Genomic DNA, 13849 nt, shown 5'->3' with positions numbered 1-13849 from the left:
AACATCTATGCTCCAAATGCAAGGGCATCCACATTCATAAAAGAAACTTTACTTTAAAGCTCAAAGCACACATTGCACCTCACACAATAATATTGGGAGACTTCAAACCTTACTCTCATCAATGGACAGATCATGGAAACATAAACTAAACAAAGACATAACAGAAGTTATGGACCAAGTGGATTTAAGATATCTATAAAACATTTCATCCTAAAACAAAAGAATATACCTTCATTGCAGCACCTCATGGTACCTTCTCCAAAACTGGCCATATAATTGGTCACAAAACAGGCCTCAACAGATACAAGAAGACTGAAATAATCCTATGTATCCTATCAGATCACCACGGTCTAAGGCTGGTCTTTAATAATAACAACAACAGAAAGCCTACATACACATGGAAACTGAACAAGACCCTACTCAATGATAAAGAAAGAAAGAAAGAAAGAAAGAAAGAAAGAAGAAAGAAAGAAAGAAGAAAGAAAGATATTAAAGACATTTGAGAATTTGATGAAAATGAAAGCACCATATACCCAAACTTATGAGCACAATGAAAGCAGTGCTAAGAGAAAAATTCAGTTCTGAGTGCCTCCAAAAAGAAACTGGAGAGAGCATATACTACCAGCTTAACAGCACACCTGAAAGCTCTAGAACAAAAAGAAGCAAATACACCCAAGAGGAGTAGACGACAGGAAATAATCAAACTCAGGGCTGAAATCAACCAAGTAGCAACAAAAAGAACTATACAAAAATCAAAACCGGGAGCTGGTTCTTTGAGAAAATCTACCAGATAGATAAACCCTTAGCCAGACTAACCAGAGGGCACAGAGACAGTATCCAGATTAACAAAATCAGAAATGAAAAAGGTTTAACAACAGAAACTGAGGAAATTAAAAAAAAAATCATCAGATCCTACTACAAAAGGCTATATTCAATAAAATTGAAAAATCTGGATGAAATGTACAATTTTCTAGACAGATACCAAATTCCAAAGTTAAATCAGGATCAGATCCACCATGTAAACAGTCCCATAAGCCCCAAAGAAATAGAAACAGACCCCTTGCGCCATCTTGGATGCTATCTTAGCAGAAGGCCCCAACGTTCCCAGAGGACTCTCCATGCTGCAGGCACCCTACCACACCCAGGACCTTGAGATCACTGGAGAGTGGAATGCAACATTAGTTCCAAAACAAACAAACAAACAAACAAAAAAACAAAAAAACCAGAGGGTCTTCTGCTAGCAGCAACAGGGTCAAAGCACAAAGGCAGGCCCTAGCACACCCAGAATCTTGGGATCACTGAGACCAGTCTACGCAGGAGAGCATGTGGGCGGCAAAAGCAACAGAGCTTCTTTGGACAGGGTCCCTTTGGGCCTTCATCCTCATCCAGGAGACAGAGCTGAGACCCAGACCCCTGGACACCTTCCCTGCCAGAGGAGAGCTTGCCTGCAGAAAGTGTTCTGACCACTGGAACTCAGGAGAGAGTTGGTTTCCCAGGAGTGCTGACAGAGGCTAAAGAATCACGGGAGAAACAAGTTCCAGCCAGAGACAGCTACAACATCTAACACCAGAGATTACAAGATGGTGAAAGGCAAGCTAAAGAATCTTAATAACAGAAACCAAGACCACTGGGCAGCATCAGAACCCAGTATACCCACCACAGCAAGTCCTGGATACCCCAACACACCCGAAAAAAAAAAAAGACTCGGATCTAAAATCATATTTCATGATGCTGGTAGAGGATTTTAAGAAGGGCATTGATAACTCACTTAAGTAGAAACAATGAAGAAAATCCAAAGGGAGACAATTCTGGAGATAGAAACCCTAGGAAAGAAATAAGGAACCATAGAAGTGAGCATCAACAACAGAATACAAGTGATGGAAGAGAGAATTTCAGGTGCAGAAGATTCCTTAGAGAACATGGACGCAACAATTAAAGAAAATGCAAAATGCAAAAAGATCCTAACTCAAAATATCCAGGAAATCCAGGACACAATGAGAAGACCAAACCTATGGATAATAGGTGTAGATGAGAATGAAGACTTTCAACTTAAAGGGCCAGTAAATATCTTCAACAAAATTATAGATGAAAACTTCCCTAACCTAAAAAAAGAGATGCCCATGAACATACAAAAAGCCTACAGAACTCCAAATAGATTGGACCAGAAAAGAAATTCCTCCTGACACATAATAATCAAAACAACAAATGCACTAAATAAAGATAGAATATTAAAAGCAGTAAGGGGAAAAGGTCAAGTAACATATAAAGGCAGACCTATTAGAATTACACCAGACTTCTTACCAGAGACTATGAAAGCCAGAAGATCCTGGACAGATGTTATACAGACACTAAGAGAACACAAATGCCAGCCCAGGCTATTATATCCAGCAAAACTCTCAATTACCATAGATGGAGAAACGAAAGTATTCCATGACATAACCAAATTCACATAATATCTTTCCACGAATCCAGGCCTTCTGAGGATAATAATGGGAAAACACCAACACAAGGACAGAAACTACACCCTATAAAAAGCAAGAAAGGAATCCTTCAACAAACCTAAAAGAAGACAGCTGCAAGAACAGAATCCTAACTCTAAGAACAAAAATAACAGGAAGCAACAATTACTTTTCCTTAATATCTCTTAATATCAATGAACTCAACTCCCAAATAAAAAGACATAGACTGACCGACTGGCTACATAAACAGGACCCAACTTTTTCATGCTTACAGGAAACCCACCTTAGGGAAAAACACAGACACTACCTCAGGGTAAAAGGCTGGAAAACAATTTTCCAAGCAAATGGTCTGAAGAAACAAGCTGGAGTAGCCATTCTAATATCGAATAAAATCGACTTCCAACCCAAAGTTATTAAAAAAGAAAAGGAGGGGCACTTCATACTCATCAAAGGTAAAATCTTCCAAAATGAACTCTCAATTCTGAACATCTATGCTCCAGATGCAAGGGCATCCACATTCATTTAAGAAACTATAGTAAAGCTCAAATCACACATTGTGCCTCACACAATAATAGTGGGAGACTTCAACACCCCACTCTCATCAATGGACAGATTGTGGAAACAGAAAATAAACAGAGACACAGTGAAACTAACAGAAGTTATGAAACAAATGGACTTAACAGATATCTACAGAATATTTTATCCTAAAACAATAGGATATACCTTCTTCTCAGCACCTCATGGCACCTTCTTCAAAATCGACCATATAATTGGTCACAAAACAGGCCTCAACAGACACAAAAATATTGAAATTATCCCATGCATCCTATCAGATCACCACTGACTAAGGCTGATCTTCAATAACAACATAAATAATAGAAAGCCAACATTCACGTGGAAGCTGAAGAACATGCTACTCAATGATACCTTGGTCATGGAAGAAATATAGAAAGAAATTAAAGACTTTTTAGAGTTTAATGAAAATGAAGCCACAACATACCCAATCTTATGGGACACAATGAAAACATTCCAAAAAGAAACTGGAGAGAGCATATACTACCAGCTTAACAGCACACCTGAAAGCTCTAGAACAAAAAGAAGCAAATACACCCAAGAGGAGTAGACGGCAGGAAATAATCAAACTCAGGGCTGAAATCAACCAAGTGGAAACAAAAAGAATTATTCAAAGAATCAACCAAATCAGGAACTGGTTCTTTGAGAAAATCAACAAGATAGATAAACCCTTAGCCAGACTCACTAGAGGGCACAGGGACAGCATCTTAATTAACAAAATTAGAAATGAAAAGGGAGACATAACAACAGATCCTGAGGAAATCCAAAACACCATTAGATCCTACAACAAAAGGCCACACTCAACAAAACTGGAAAAAATGAATGAAATGGACAAATTTCTAGACTGATACCAGAAACCAAAGTTAAATCACAATCAGATTAATGACCTAAACAGTTCCATATCACCTAAAGAAATAGAAGCAGTCATTAATAGTCTCCCAACCAAAAACAGCCCAGGACCAGATAGGTTTAGTGCAGAATTCTATCAGACCTTCAAAGAAGACCTAATTCCAGTTCTCCTTAAACTATTCCACAAAATAGAAACAGAAGATACTCTACCCAACTCATTCTACAAAGCCACAATTACTCTGATACCTAAACCACATAAAGACCCAACAAAGATGGAGAACTTCAGACCAATTTCCCTTATGAATATTGATGAAAAATACTCAATAAAATCCTCGTAAATTGAATCCAAAACACATCAAAATGATCATCCATCATGACCAATTAGGCTTCATTCCAGGGATGCAGGTATGGTTTAAAATACGGAAATCCATCAGTGTAATCCACTATATCAATGTAATCCACTATATAAACAAACTCAAAGACAAAAACCACATGATCATCTTGTTAGATGCTTCGAAAGCATTTGAAAAGTCATGGAAATATCAGGAATTCAACGTCCATACCTAAACATAATAAAAGCAATATACAGCAAACCAGTAGCCAACATCAAACTAAATGGAGAGAAACTCAAAGCAGTCCCACTAAAATAAGGGACTAGACAAGGCTGCCCACTTTCTCCCTACCTATTCAATATGGTACTTGAAGTCCTAGCCAGAGCAATTCAACAACAAAAGTAGACCAAAGGGATACAAATTGGAAAGGAAGAAGTCAAAATATCACTATTTGCAGATGATATGATAGTATATATAAGTGACCCTAATGATTCCACCAGAGAACTCCTAAACCTGATAAGCAGCTTCACTGTGCAGTAGCTGGATATAAAATTAACTCAAACAAATCAGTGGCCTTTGTCTACACAAAGAATTAATGGGCTGAGAAAGAAATTAGGGAAACAACACCCTTAACAATATTCACAAATAATATAAAATACCTTGGTGTGACTCTAACTAAGGAAGTTCTTATCTGTATGATAAGAACTTCAAGTCTCTGAAGAAAGATCTCCCATGCTCATGGATTGGCAGGATTAATATAGTCAAAATGGCTATCCTGCCGAAAGCAATCTACAGATTTAATGCAATCCCCATCAAAATTCCAACTCAATTCTTTACGGAGTTAGAAAGGGCAATTTGCAAATTCATCTGGAATAACAAAAAAACCTAGGATATCAAAAACTCTTCTCAAGGATAAAAGAACATGTGGTGGAATCATCATGCCTGACCTAAAACTGTACTATAGAGCAATTGTGATTAAAAACTGCATGGTACTGGTACATCGACAGACATGTAGATCAATGGAATAGAATTGAAGATCCAGAAATGAACCCATACACCTATGGTTACTTGATCTTTGACAAGGGTGCTAAAACCATCCAGTGGAAAAAAAGACAGCATTTTCAACAAATGGTGCTGGCACAACTGGCGGTTATCATGTAGAAGAATGCGAATCGATCCATTCATATCTCCTTGTACTAAGGTCAAGTTTACGTGGATCAAGGACTCCATGTAAAGCCAGAGACACTGAAACTTATAGAGGAGAAAGTGGAGAAAAGCCTTGAAGATATGGGCACAGGGGGAAAATTCCTGAATTGAACAACAATGGCTTGTGCTATAAGATCAAGAATTGACAAGTGGGACCTCATAAAATTGCAAAGCTTCTGTAAGGCAAAAGACACTGTCAACAAGCCAAAAAGGCCACCAATAGATTGGCAAAAAATCTTTACCAATCCTAAATCAGATAGGGGACTAATATCCAATATATATAAAGAACTCAAGAAAATGGACTCCAGAAAATCAAATAACCCTATTTAAAAATGAGGTACAGAGCTAAACAAAGAATTCTCAACTGAGGAATACCGAATGGCTGAGAAGCACCTGCAAAAATGTTCAACATCCTTAATCTTCAGGGAAATGTGAATCAAAACAACCCTGAGATTCTACCTCACACCAGTCAGAATGGCTAAGTTAAAAAATTCATGTGACAGCAGATGCTGGTAAGGATGTGGAGAAAGAGGGACACTCCTCCATTGTTGGTGGGATTGCAAGCTGGTACAATCACTCTGGAAATCAGTCTGGTGGTTCCTCAGAATATTGGATATAGTACTACCAGAAGATCCAGCAATTCCTCTCCTGGGCATATACCCAGATGTTCCCACTTGTAATAAGGACACATGCTCCACTATGTTCATAGCAGTCTTATTTATAATAGTCAGAAGCTGGAAAGAAGCCAGATGTCCCTCAACAGATGAATGGATACAGAAAATGAGGTAGATTTACACAATGGAGTACTACTCAGCTATTAAAAAACAATGAATTTATGAAATTCTTGGACAAATGGATGCATCTGGAGGATATCATTTTGAGTGAGGTAACCCAATCACAAAAGAACTCACATGATGTGTACTCACTGATAAGTGGATAGTAGCCCAGAAACTTAGACTACCCAAGATACAATTTACAAAACACATGAAACTCAAGAAGAAGGAAGACCAAAATGTGGATACTTCATTCCTTCTTAGAATGGGGAACAAAATACCCATGGAAGGAGTTACAGAGACAAATTTCAGAGCCAAGACGGAAGGAAAGACCATCCAAAAACTGCCCCACCCAGGGATCCATCCCATATACAACCACCAAACCCAGACACTATTGCATATGCCAGAAAGATTTTGCTGACAGGACCCTGACATAGCTATCTCTTGTGAGTCTATGCCAATGCCTTGCAAATACAGAAGTGGTTGCTCACAATCATCTATTGGATAAAACACAGGGCCCCTAATGAAGGAGCTAGAGAAAGTACCCAAGGAGATAAAGGGGTCTGCAACCCTATAGGAGAAACAACTATATGAACTAACAAGTACCTACTTGCATATGTAGCAGATGATGGCCTAGTTGGCCATCAGTGGGAGGAGAGGCCCTTGATATTGTGAAAATCATATGCCCCAGTACAGTGGAATGCCAGGGCCGGGAAGTGGGAGTGGATGGGTTGGGGAGCTGGGTTGGGGGAAGGTATAGGGGGCTTTGGGGATAGCATTTGAAGAAAATATCTAATTAAGAAAAAGAAATGGAAACAATCATTAAAAGTCTCCCAACCAAAAAGAGCCCAGTACCAGATGGATGTAGTGCAGAATTCTATCAGACCTTCAAAGAATACCTAATACCAATACTCTTCAAACTATTCTGCAAAATAGAAGCAGAAGGAACACTACCCAATTCATTCTATGAAGCCACATTTATGCTGAGTATTCTCTCTTAGAGATGGAATGGTTTCTGTCTAATAAGGAACTTTTCCCAATTTCCTTTCATAGAGGACTTCATAAGAGATTTTTTTGTACTTGTACCATGTTTAATATTTCAAATAAAATTTAAAAACTGGTTGAATGCATATTACTGTTACCTTCAGAAGATATCATGTATATTTTTATTATATCGTGTATAATTTATCTATTATAAATTATTTTGATGACTTAAAATGCCAATACTGAGTTGTATATTTTAAAATACATTTTATTAATTTAATAAAAAAATAAAAAAAAGATAAATAAAAAAAGAGAAAGCACGGTTGGAAAGTAGTAGAACCTGGGGAAGGGCTAATTGGAGGAAGTGTGTAGCTGGGGACCGTGTCTGCTAAGGAGGTATCTGTCCTCAGCTCTTGCTTTTTTCTCTTTGCTTCTTGCTTCTATGAGGGGAACAGTTTCCCTCTACCATACCCTTCTGATAAGATGTTTCTATCCTAAACTCCATGGAGTCAGCCAACTGTGGTCTGAAACCATGAGCCAAAGTAGGTCTTTCGTTAAGCTGATTTTTTTTTTCAGGTATTTGCTAACAACAATGAAATTAAAAAAAAAAAAACAATATTGCTTTCCCTCCCTTCCCGCCCTTTCTATCCACATCCACCCAGCCCTTCCATTCTCCATCCCACTCCTTCCTCTTCTGGAAACCTTCCAGTGGAGACTGAGTGAGCCTCACCTAGGGTGTTCACTGTCTTTATGAACTCATAGGCCTCGGAACTAGAAGGAAACTCAGGTTCCTGAAAGGGTGGCTGTATGATTTGCTCAATGAAGACATTGAGGTCCAGTGAAGACACACAGTTTTTTCAGAACAACAGTTGGACAGTGTCAAAGCTGGAGATGGAATCAGCCCTAGGACTGGAGCATGCATTTGGCCTCTCGAACCCCTGGCCTGGCATGTAGCTCTCACTATAATGTTGAATATGAACCACACTGGCTGTTTTATCTTATAAAGAACTATTCACATACACTACAGAGACATCCCATAATACTAGACTATGATACATACAGTGTGAGAGAACATTATGTCTCTATATGGTATTAATACACCACAGTGCTTATTTTTGTACACGGAATGTTTCTATTAAGTATATGTAAATAAAAACTAAATTGGGAACATGTAAAAATACTCCACACTCAATATGGCTGTGGCAGAGAGCCAGTTGTTACTGCTGTTGCTGCTGCTGCACACACACACACTTTTGTAGAATGTGATCTCCCAAGTTGACAGTCCTGTATAGAAGGAAAGGGTATGGAGGGTCATTGTTCACCTGAGATTCTGGCCCCTCCTCCTGGGTATTTTTACACGTAGCTTTGGGGTGTAGGAAGGTGTTTGAGTATATTGTCTGGGGAAAGTTAACAGAAGGTGGCTCTGTCTATATGGATAAAGAGAAGTCATAATATATGCTGAATGAACACTTTTCAGTGTGGATTTTTTATGGTTCTGCCAGCAGTCCCTTACCACTTTGTAAGTGAGCCCAATACATTCTCTAGTTCCCCAGGGTGAACCTTGTAGGACTGGGGTTTCTGCTTGGTACTTTACAAAGACAGGGTGGACATTATTTACTTCTCCCCCAGGGAAATAATTTTTGCAACATATCCACATCCACATATGTAAATGCATGTACATTCTCTCCCCCCCTTCCCCACCTCTCTCTCAGGTTGAGGTTGCATAATGACCATAGTTCAGTTTCATAAGGCACCAGGCAGAAACCTCAGTTGAGCCTGGACTTCTGATTCACAGAACCACAAAATATTTTAAGGATATTTTAAGCTGACAAGTTTGTGTTGATTCTTTATGCAGCAACAGAAACATGAGACATTCTATTATTCATCATTCATTTTTTAAAATGTGAAGTTAAATACACACGTTGTGGGAAGCACAAATACTAACGTCACAATGTTGAGGAAGTCAAGTATAGGAAATAGTTTAGCAATCTGGGACTCTGCTTGGCTTGGGATATACCTATACCTCTCTTTTTAAAATGCACCTGATAGCCTGGAATTCCTACTTGCACACACACACACACACACACACACACACACACACACACACTCCTTTCTAGGGAACTTACCTGTAATCCTGTTAGGAACCTAGGACCTCTATCTGCCCTGGTCTGCATACACAACCTGCTCTAAAGAAGGCGATGTTGTCTCTCCTTTCCTTAACAACTGCCACACCCACTCCAGTGGAAACTGTGTGACAGGCGCAAAAGCTTGAATGCAGTTCTGAAGCAAAAAGTTTCACAGAAACTTAGTCTCCTGGAGTCTTGGCATCCTGTAGCACGAATGCTCCAAACTTGTCCCTATGTCAGTCGGTGAACAGAGCTGTGGGCTGTCCTTCAATATTGTTTTATAATAAGTGCCTCTAAGGAATGATTTTTGACATATAGCTAAGTTAGATTAGCCTCCACCAGTGTTCCAATATCCTAGGAAATCGTTGAGCCAAACTTGGGCTTTGATTTTAGTAAGAGTACTACTCATTCAGAGGAATTGTCTCCAGTGTAGACAGTGAAAGAAATCAGGCATTACAATTTACTGGAAAAGAGCCAGAAAACTCAGGGCTAGTCTACAAAGTAAACTTAGAATAACAGCCGAGTCACTCCCATGTCCAGGAATTTACAATGGCCTATGAATAAGGAAAGTTGTGGTCTAAGAAGGAAGTAGAGTAAATACTTAGAACAACAGCTGAGTCATTCCCATGCACAGGAATTTACAATGGCCTAGGAGGAAGGTGGATTATACAATAGACTAGAATTGGAACTATGGCAAAGGCATAAAGCCCTTGCCTCTGGCTTCTAAGAATAAACTGACCTTAGGTGGGGCTGCTTTTGATCCCAGTTGTAAACACTGAATTTTATCCCAGTTGTAAACACTGACTGGTTCCTGTTACCTTTTGTGTATGCATTTCTCTGTTTTCTATAAGGAGTCATTTTGCATCGGATAACCTCGATTAAGGATGAGGTTAAGGATAAGGCTCATCTTGGATGACCTTAATGCGTTACCTAACTTCCTTGTTTTCTTCTGTAATATAAGTCTGATGCTTTCTTTGAGAAATTACATTCAAATCAACACTCCCTTGTGTTCTCGTCTATTTGTCACTTTTCGCTGAGTCCTTGCTCACCTGAATACCAGGACCCTGATTCCCCCACAGGTTGAGGGGCCAATTGAGTCCAGTCCGTGGCAAACAACCATCAAACTTAGACAGATTCTATTCAATCACCCTCTAATTATGTTCTAGTGTGGAGTAGGAGGGTCAGTCTGGCCTGAAGTAGTTTTGGGTGTATTTGCAATAAGGTGAACTATATCATTAAGCTGAAATATTTTTTTTGGTAGAATCTCATATTTTCCACTTTATGACTACATATAATTGGGCATGCATATGATTAAAATCGAATAAATTATGGAAAAGGACACATGTAGAAAAGACAGTCTATAACTTAATATATCAATCAAGACAAAAAATCCCACCCACATTCTTAAACAACAACAACAACAACAACAACATCTTTTATTTGAAACCCATAAGAGGAAATTTCAAACAACAATTAGGCCTTGAGTCCTCTCACTCTTGGAGCCTGTGGTCACTCTTGACAGAATATCTGACCTAGTCTATTGCTTTGCTACATTTACTATTTTATGTGAGCCATTATTTTAGTTCTTTGAATAAGACACCAAATCTGGACATAACCAGTCAAGGTCCCAAACTCTAGTAACAGTTTGAGCAATTATGATAAAAAGCATAAACAGTTAATTAAGGCAAAGATAACTTCTAGCACCCAGGAATCTCTTCCCACTCTATCCCACCCCAGAAGCAGCTGCTGCTCTGCTTTCCACCACCCTGGTTGGTTTTGCCAGATCTAGAAAGTCATATAACCAAAATCATATAGCATTTTTTTTGCTACATTTATTCAACATATTGGTTTTGAAATTCATCCACCTTGTTGTATATAGCTGTAGTCGATTCATGATTATTTCCCAGTAACATTCCATTTTGTGGATGTGTGAGAGGTTTGCTTATATGTTAGCTTGGTTATAGACATCATGGTTGTGCATTATGCTGTTAAGAACATTTACATAAGAGAATGTTGTGGTAATTTTTCATTCCTCTTGGATAGGTACCAAGGAATGGGACTACTGGGTGATCGAGCACATATTGTTACTATGATAGGCCTGACCATGTTTTTGTTTGGAGGAATGTAGATTTGGGGACTGTGAATTAAGAAAGCAGTGAATGCTTTAAGTGAGGCTTAATGGGCCATACTAGTAGAAGCATGGGAAGCAGTCGTGCTCACTGTGATTTGAACTGTAGGGGCCTCGCTCAAGATAGTTTAGAGGAGAATAATCTTAGTATATTGCCTAGACATTGTTCTTGTAATATTTTGGTGACAAATATGGTGGTTCTTTGCCCTTGTCTGAAGAGTCTGCCTGAGGTTAAGGTGAAGGGATTTAATTTAATTGCTTTGGCAAAGGAAATCTCAAAACAGCCCAGTATAGACTCTGTCCTGTGATTCACTCTAATGAAAAGTAGGTTTTGCAAGTGGCACAAGCTGCACAAGAAAAAGTATAAAATATATGGTTCAGGGATTAAAGGGGCACCAGGAAGTACAGTGGAACTAAGTCCTGTGTTCAGAGTGATAATCAGATTAAAGATATTTAGTGGAATTAAGGGAGTGGTGACATCAGGGCAAGATTCCACTCAGCTAAGCTTCCATCTTCTGAAAAGGATGTTCCCTAAGGAACATTGCCACCTACTCTAAATTTACAATGTATTTGCAGTTGTACAAGGGATCATGTTAGGCATTATTATGTTATCATGTTAGGCATTATTATCATGTTAGGCATTATTATAACCTGGTAATTGTTTTTATTTGGACATAAGGAGATATGTCCAATGGGTAGATTGTGATGGCTAGTCTTGGCTGCCAACTTTACTATATCTGAAATGAACTACAGTCCAGAAATGGAGAGCTTACCTGGTCTGGATCTTAAGACAGAAGACAATATGCCTTTGATCCAGATCTTGAGACTGGAAGACACAGGCTTTGATCTGGATCTGGAGGTAGCATGACACACACTTTTGATCTGGATCAACACTTGCCTTTAATCCAGATCTTGAGACATAGTGGCCATGTTTATAAAGATTTATATTAAAAAGGAGTTAAAGAAGAGCTTAGATCTAGGCATGTATCTCAGCACTCAGGAAACAAAAGCATGCAGAGTCCAAGGTCAGCTTGGTCCACAGAGCAAGTTTCAGAACAGCCAAGCTCAGGCAGTGAAGTAAACCGTTGAAAACAGAAAGCCGGTGAAGATGTAATTGAACAAGGGGGCTATGTTGCAGCCCTGGCAAGCAGCAGAACTTGGCAGCTCTGCCTTGTGGTTCTGGCTTTAATATCAAGAATGAAAATTTCCTCTGCAACTAAGGAAAGCCACTGAGGCCAGGAATGTGTCAGGGGTGTCTCTGCATAGAGGTTCAGAAAGGCCATTGTGTGAATCTCTGAAGCTGAACCCTGGATTGCCTTGGAGACCCTGAGGTGTTGGAGATGCTAGAGTTGTGAGATACTTGCTAAGGAAAACCTTGGACTTTTAAACATTGTTGAGACTGTGATGTACTATGGGGACTTTTAAGTTGGACTAAATGCATTTTGCATTATGTTATGGCTACAAGTCTAAGGGAGCCGGGGAGTGAAATGTAGTAGTTTGAATAGGTTTGGCTCTCACAGATTCATGTATTTGAATGCTTGGTGCATAGGGAATGACACCATTAGGATATGTAGCTCAGCTGGAGGAAGTGTGGCCTTGTTAGAGGAAGTGTGTCATTGTGGAAGCAGGCCTTTGAGGTCTTAAATGCTCAAGGTATGCCCAGTGTGAGACACATCCAATCTCCTCCTGGCTGCCTTTGAATCAAGATGTAGAACTCTCAGCTCCTTCTCTAGCACCATGTCTGCTGCACACTGCCACACTTCCTGCTATGATGATAATGGACTAAACCTCTGAAACTGTAGGCCAACCCCAATTAAATGTTCACCCTTGGTCAATAAAATCCTCAGGAAGACAAGATGGGGCGATATGGTTAGAACAGAGTGGGACTCTGCAGTGCTCTCACTCTAGACTGGATTCCAGCAAGAGATGCTTTTACAGCATCTATGCTCCTCTCTCCTCCCTTCCCACTTCCTCGTTCTGAGGCTTGGACTTTCGGGAATTTGTTTAGTTTGGTGTCTGCCGCCTAGACAGTTTAGCAAGGTAAGACATACCTGGCGCGAGCGATCGCAGCCACCCACTCTTCACAGTCCTTGGCATCCTCGGTCCTCAACTCCAAGGTCTTCTGGCTGTCATTGGAGAAGTTCACTGTGAAGTAATGTTGCTGCACAGAGAAGAAGACATCTCCAGTTACCAGGATGCCCACGAGTCCGGTACCATTCCCAGCTACCTTTCTGAGTGCTTGCTACTGCAGCAGCCAGGCCCAGATGCATTTTTTGTGTCTGCTGGTATACCACTCTATTTAGTATTTTAAAGTGCTCAGTTGAAAAGGATTTTGTGTGGCATAACAAAACCTAGGGAAGGAGACAAACCCTACAAAGCCTTATTTTCCAGCCAATTACAAACAAATCAACACTGACAA

General features: G+C 39.6%; 1 protein-coding gene across 1 annotated transcript in view; it reads right to left on the bottom strand.

The window, feature by feature from the left end:
* Positions 1–13849, bottom strand: part of Rasgrf1 (Ras protein specific guanine nucleotide releasing factor 1) — a 114269-nt gene that overhangs the window by 86701 nt on the left and 13719 nt on the right. Inside the window, exon 2 of the mRNA XM_085827879.1 lies at positions 13482–13591. Coding sequence (XP_085684005.1) covers positions 13482–13591 — 110 coding nt within the window. The remainder of the gene's footprint in view (positions 1–13481; positions 13592–13849) is intronic.

The sequence above is a fragment of the Mus caroli genome, unplaced genomic scaffold (genome assembly GCF_978045245.1).
Source record: "Mus caroli unplaced genomic scaffold, Mus_caroli_1 scaffold_11, whole genome shotgun sequence".
Classification (NCBI taxonomy): domain Eukaryota; kingdom Metazoa; phylum Chordata; class Mammalia; order Rodentia; family Muridae; genus Mus; species Mus caroli.
This window is presented reverse-complemented; position numbering and strand designations above follow the sequence as displayed.